We start from the raw sequence: 6,937 nt of genomic DNA, 5'->3' as shown, positions 1-6,937 counted from the left end.
CCCAGAAGAGATACTTCAACAAGAATACCAAAGTGCCCAAAGCCATTAGCCTAGCAGCTTGGAGTACTAATTACAGAGCAAGTACTCAAACTGCAATTTCCTTTCTGGCTGTTGATTAGTGGCGCACAGAGAGAAAGGCTAGATCACAGCTTTGTGTACTGACCAGCAGTTTCTCTCCCCTTCCAGCAGCCCCTTCAATGACCGTCCAATCTGTAGGATCTGCCACGAGGGCAGCAGTCACGAAGAGCTGCTGTCCCCCTGTGAATGTACAGGAACCCTGGGGACTATTCACCGCAGCTGCCTGGAGCACTGGCTGTCGTCTTCAAACACCAGCTACTGTGAACTCTGTCACTTCAGGTTTGCAGTGGAGCGCAAACCCAGGCCACTGGTGGAGGTCAGTACGTGGGGCACGTCCCTGAAAGCTTAGCTTTACTGGGTAGATCATGTTTGCTTTTATGCAGGCATCACAGTGCCTTTGCAGCTCCACTGAAGCCAGAGCAAGATGAGATTTAGGCTTGGCAATATGAGGGCAGGAGCTCAGGGAAAGGATAGAAATAACCCCTCATTTTGAACCAAATCAAAACAAGTGAGAAAAATGGGGTTGATGGGTTTGCATTCCTGTAAACCTGAGTGAAGGTTTGGGAAAGGGTGTGCAGCAAATTCCCTGAATACCAGCCTGGTTGAGACTGGACGAGAGGGAAATAACAGTTTCTGTGGCAAGGACTCAGCATATTAAATATAGGTCAGGATAGGTCAGAAACCTAATTTCCGTGCCAAGCCCACCAGAAGGAATTGTTCTTGTTCAGTGCCTGGCATGTCCAGCCATTTGTGAGTGACCTTTTGGCCTCCTCTTTCCTGTGTACCAGACTCAACAGTGAATTGAACAATTGTTTCCCCCTTATCAATGGGGTTTTGCCAGCTTAGATGTTTTAGCAGCTTCATGAAGTTTTCCAGGTTTTAGGGGTTTTCTGCTCTTCAGGAAAAGAAAACAAAAAGAGTAAACCCCAAATCACTGTCTTGACACTATTAATGATCTTTATCCTCCCCTATTTTAATTTGAAAACAGTAAAAATTATGGTTTCTGTTGGAATCAAGAGTGAATTACAAATAATAACAGTTGACAAAAGTGAAGAGAAGCATCTTCTTGACCCAGCTGGTGACACAGGCACTTACATGCTGAGCTTGGGTTCAAGACAACTTGTCTTTCCCATTCATCTTAATTGTTCCTGTCAACTGTGTCAGGACTGGTGGAAGGAGATACAGTATTAACAATGGGGCACCTTGTTTTGCTCTTCTTCCTAGATGAGAGGATAGAGGATAAATTGACTGCTGGGAAGTGGGTCAGGGGCCCATGCAGAGGGTGAGAAGAGGGTGAACAGTTCACAGTGAAGACTACCAAAGTTGCTTTACACTGGATTAAGATGGGCATGCACATTTTGTGTCTAAGCCTAAGGATGTCTTCATTCTTCCTCAGGATCTGCAAAAACAAGAGATGAGATGGCACAGTGTTTAGCACAAGACCTATAACCAGAGCAAGCCTGGGCCAGCTGTGCTTGATTGCCTCTGGCTGGTTGTCTGGTACTCCTTGCAGGACTCCATCCTCTGCAGGGCACCTGGTCCCAGTTTGAGAACTGCTGAATGTTCTCAGACTGTTGGGCATTAAGCAGCAAAGTCTTTGTGACTGAGCATTCTCCAGTGAAGATGACAGCATGTTCTTTTGGACAGCTGTTCTGAGCCTGTGCCAGGGAGTTTTTGGCTGCAGTTTTGGTGCAAGGAAGGTGCGTGGAAGAGTTTGCCTTCTGAGCAGAAAGATAAGTGATGCTGAGGCAGTGCAAAGTGAACAGTTTGATTTTAGAGCCCAACTTCTTCAAGCTGTTCCCTCACCACAGCTGCTTGTGAGGCTTTTGTGGCACAAATGGGATGTGACACTGGTCAGAGCTGCTGCTGATGGAAGTACTCAAAAGCAAAGCTAGCCCTGACCGGACTGGGAGAGTCTAGTTGCTTGATGGTTCACTGATGGAGTGAGGCTTCTTTTTAGCAAAAGCAGTAATAAATAATAGCAACAACAGCAGCGATAATTACAGTAATAATGATAAACTGCCTTTTATTTCTCAGCTGAGGACAAATAAGAACCATGTGCAAGAACATTTCTGAAATACACTTATATATTTTTATCTTTACTACCTATTATTTTCTTGCTTCTCAGCTACTACCCGCAGTATTTTAGTGCGGTAATCAACAACTGGGTGCAGTTGCAGAAAAGGTCATAAAAAAAAGAGATGCTTTGTGATCTTATAGGAGTATGTTTTAAGTTTAGAAGGGAATTTAAGCTGTAAAGTTGAGAGCAGCAGAGACAAAGTGGAACTAACATGAGTTGTTTGCAAGGGGACACATTAAGCAGAAAGATAACAAAAATTCTTGATTTCTGTTTGTCTAATTTAAGTGTGTCCTGAAGGTTTGTACTTATTTAATACACAGTGCTTCAAAATGCAAAGATCTCCCCATGCAGATAATTACAGCAAATCTGAAGGTTCCCAGACCATGACTAAAGCAGTTGCAAGGTGCCAGATTCCCTCATCCTTTGTGTCCTAAAGGCACTTTCCTGTATGTCTCTCTGTGTTAGAGTATGAGGGCATGGAGGGAGCTTTATCAGGTATAGTAAGACCATCTTTCACAAAAACCTGCTGCAATGCTTGGACAAGTGACAAGCCAAAGTGGCCACCTGTTTTTAATACCTTTGTGTGTGTGTGTTTGGGGTGGGGTGTAAAGTTCTTTTCATTTAATGAGACAGTTAGTTCTCAAAAATTCCACTGAAGTAGGTAATGACAATGGTAAATGTTCCTCCTTTCACTGGAGGTGAATGATGAGTTTACCAATGCATTTTAGGAGGTCAGGAGGGACTACTGTACTCATAAAGCCATTTGTACATAGTCTATGGAAGCTTATCCACTGACTCACCACCAGGCCATATCTCACACAGAGAATATATCCCATTCAGGGTTCAGTGACAGGTAGTATAAAAATCCTTGAAGCAATCAGTCATGATATTGATCTTTTCCCCTAGAGGTTTTCCATCAGGGAAAAAAAAAAAGATGGTATTTCTGAGTATTCAAAGGCATATAATTCACTTTCTTAAAGAGGCCATAAAAAGAAGAAAAAGCATTAAATTATGTTTTCTCCGCATACCTTCTCTGGATTGATCACTACTTCTTAAGGGCTTGAATGTGGGTGTGGAAGAAATCTCAATGGAAACAAATTGAGATACTTCACTTGCTTTATCTATAAGTGTCATATCTAACTTCACTGCTGTTAGCACTCACCAAAGGCTGCAGCAGTAGTGAGCTTGAAATTAAGTAAGCAGTAAGTGTGGTGGCTGGTTGTTCAGCTATGTTCCTTCCTCCCTGTGTACATCATTATGGAAGCAGCAGTGGATTTCACAGAATCACAGAATATTCAGAGTTCGAAGGGTCCCACGAGGATCACCAAGTCCAACTCTTGGATTTCTTGCTATGCATCATGATTTGATGAGAGCAGACCAGTGAACCCATATCATTTCTCTCCCCCTGCCCCCTGCCATGCTGCTAGTTTTCTGTTAGTTCATTATGAAATTAAAGAAAGTGCTCTATAAAATTTTGTTGCACGATGTCTGTTGCTCTCTTTATGCAGCTGCCTGTTCACCCTAAGGATGTGATCCCTTGCACTCAAAAAGTCCTGATACAAGGGATGTATCTACAGCTGTATCCTGGCTCCTGCACACATTATGTCTAGGATGCAAAGATGCGGGGAGATCACTTTTGCTTTCTCTTCCCAACTTACATTATACACAACAGCCTGTTTTTTCCTGAATGACCTTTGCAAGGAAAAGCAAAGGAAAAATACCATTCATTTTGTCCTCCACTTCCTCTTTTGTACTTCATCTTTTCTCCATCATAAGCTTCTCTCTGGTCAACAATATACTTCTCCAGGAAGACATTCCTTTGTCTATGCCATAGTATGTGTATTTCTGTCTGGGAGAGAAACATCTTCCAAGAAATGTTCCAAGAAATCTGCTAACTGTTTGATGCCCAAAACCCAACCAGAGAGGCCAGAAGTGGCAATACAGTCTGTCAGGCAGATCCATTCTCTTAACATTAAATTTGTGAAGCTTCACACATTCTTGGTCAATGTCTTGTTTTGCAACTCAGATTATTTTCTCCTGAAGAATTGTGTTTCCAGACCATGAATCAGGCACTGTGGTGATGGTAACCTTTCCTTCAGCACTCAAGGAAATTAATTTGATCATTGCCAACCACTAATTATGTCTTTTGCCTCCTGCTACATGTTGTGAAAGAGCTCTATGACTTGTCCTTTGGCAATTCAAAGCAGCACACATTTCACCTCCTCCACAGGTGTTTGTCAAAAGCTGGTCATCCAAAAGGAGTGGTCTCCCTTACAGTTCTATGTGTCCATCCAGGCTGTCCTACTTGTGTCTAATTTGCCAAGTTACTGGTAAGAATTGCTTTCTGCTGAGCCTTCACAGACTTTGTTAAATGGTAGCTAATGTGCTGTGGGTAAGTGCAGTGTCTCCTCATGCCCTACCTGACTTTCAGCCTTGCTTATGGACTGAGCTACCTGGGAACTCTTGTGCTCCCTCCAGCTGATCGTTCTTCTGGTGGGACTTTGCTCAGAGGCTGGGCTGATGCTCCTCAGCTCTCCACTGAGACCTGGAATTTCCTCATTTCTCAGTCACTTGTGAACTTGTTCGCCACAGCAGCACTGGGAGAACAGGCTGTGTTGTTGTAAAGGAGCAAGAGATGGTTTGTGATAGACAAAGAGTGTTTTTCATGTTGGAGATCACTGAGTCCTTCTGTTCATCTCCCAGCACCCAGCGAGCTCTGCCACAGAAAACTGAAACCACCAATGCCAATCACACATAATGTACTGGAGCTTTCTGTAGCATCTTTGGAGCTGCCATTTGGAGTCACGTTTTTGCTACGCAACATGTTTCTGTTCCAGCACTTGGCAAGCATCAACAGCACAAGTCTAGTCATTTCACTTGATTTCACAGCTCTTTCTTCAGATAGGGGGATTGCTTGGAGACATCCACAGCCCTGCAGTTAGTTAAAAGGAGCTATTTGCTGGTAATCCAAGAGATGCTGTCCATGTACACATTACCAGTACATGCACATTCCCCTCAGTCTGAGGGTTCTATATGGCAAAATTCAATTCAAGAAGTGCAGTTAAGGTCTGAACTCACCTCTTCCACATGTGCCAAATGCACAGCATCCCTGTACAGTCTGATGGACACTACAGGTGTGTGGGATATGTGCTTGGGCACACGGATCTCATTATGAATGTGTCTAAGGAGGATGCACCTCAACGAATGCTGCTGCTGAGTAGCCCTACTTGTGTCTCCCATGTGTTGGCTCCCCCACTGCCAGTGAGATCCTGGCTGTGTTCGACACAGAGAACCCAGGCTGAAGCAGCAGAACTCTAGACACCAAAGGAAAGGAAAGTCTATAGTATGGCTGTTGATATGCATAGACCTGATGTTCCTTGTGACAAGCCTGGAAAGATCTCAAAACCAGCAGAGTGAAATCAAACTGCAGTAGTTTCAGTTAGTGACTTTTATAGAATTTGCAGTTTTATGTAAGCTTTTTTTTTAATGCATCCAATCCACAGAAAGAAGTTGACTCTAGAAATGTGTGACATTATTCATGTAGCTGCTTTTTCTGTGTTTCAGCATAAAGATTAGGCAAACTTTATGTATTATCTATCATCTTCCTTTTAATTTCCATATTGCATCTATGTTGCTTCCACTTGGCTTAGTGCAGAAACAGACACAAAACTTGGCAGTACAAATATATTTATGTGCAAGCAAATGTTAGAAAACAACTAGCTACAACATAAAAATGGTGTAAGAACATTATGTGACCACATAAGTCAGGCTTGTATTGCTTGTAAGTTATTTACATGTTTTAAACCTACCAGGATTCAGTATCTATTGGTTCATTTCTTTGCAAACAAACAGAAAGCACTTAATTAACAATATGAAACTCATAAGCAAAACAGCAGGACTAGGAGAAAAAAATAAAGTCAGGATAATTGTCACAATATTGGGCAGAAATGAACTGCAGTTTTCCCCAATTTGTTGCTGGCTAGAGAGCTCATGCTAGTGAGAACAATAGATTAACAAAGAACAACGGATTAAGAAACCCTCTAAAACCTACATCTATGCAAGAAGTAGTTAAGATGAGCTTACATTATAATTTAAAACTTCCAGAAGCCTTACAATGAAATATGAATTTACTTCTTGTGCAAGACTTTGAGTCATGCTGGTTTTATCTGTTGGGATTCTTTTTACTTATTTTTCCTCTCCACTGTTCAGTGAAGCAAATCATTAGCATTAAATTACTGCAATGAAGAGACACCAGATTTGCTACATGTAGTTTTTAAAAGGATCATGCTTAAAGCCAGAAGGAAAACGGTTACTTGGCACAGTCACCAACGGGGAAAACTTTCATAAATCAAAGTCTGGAAGAACTACAGCATTACTGGTCTGGGAGCAGATAAAGTGTCCATCCTCCTTCCTTTGTTGACCCAAAAAAGGCAAATTGAAAGGGCAAAGTGATGGAGATGCTTTTGCACCTCACTGTCTTCAGCTGCAAAAATGCCCCCTCTGAGGCACGAGTCACACAGGGATATCTGAAGCAGACGTAGATTTCCAGTAGAAATATGTATGAGTTAAAGAAAGTATTAAAAAATTAAATATCTCCCCAACACGTATTTTTAAACCCATAAAATCTTCAAGACACACTTTTTTGATCTATTCATTTCTAATGGGGAAAAAATCCAGAGACCAAAACAGGCTCTTCTCTCTCCATTAACGAGAGATTAAGTGGTTGTTTTATGTTCTTTACAGCAAAGATTCACTACAGTGCTTGACTTTTCCCAAGCA

The 6,937-nt window shown here is 42.1% G+C and overlaps 1 protein-coding gene across 1 annotated transcript in view; it reads left to right on the top strand.

Annotated features, from left to right (window-relative positions):
• Positions 1-6,937, top strand: part of MARCH3 (membrane-associated ring finger (C3HC4) 3, E3 ubiquitin protein ligase) — a 24,274-nt gene that overhangs the window by 2,042 nt on the left and 15,295 nt on the right. Inside the window, exon 2 of the mRNA XM_009084364.1 lies at positions 190-394. Within this exon, the coding sequence (XP_009082612.1) occupies positions 190-394 (205 nt within the window). The remainder of the gene's footprint in view (positions 1-189; positions 395-6,937) is intronic.

Source organism: Acanthisitta chloris, unplaced genomic scaffold (assembly GCF_000695815.1).
Source record: "Acanthisitta chloris isolate BGI_N310 unplaced genomic scaffold, ASM69581v1 scaffold8411, whole genome shotgun sequence".
Taxonomy (NCBI): Eukaryota; Metazoa; Chordata; class Aves; order Passeriformes; family Acanthisittidae; genus Acanthisitta; species Acanthisitta chloris.
This window is presented reverse-complemented; position numbering and strand designations above follow the sequence as displayed.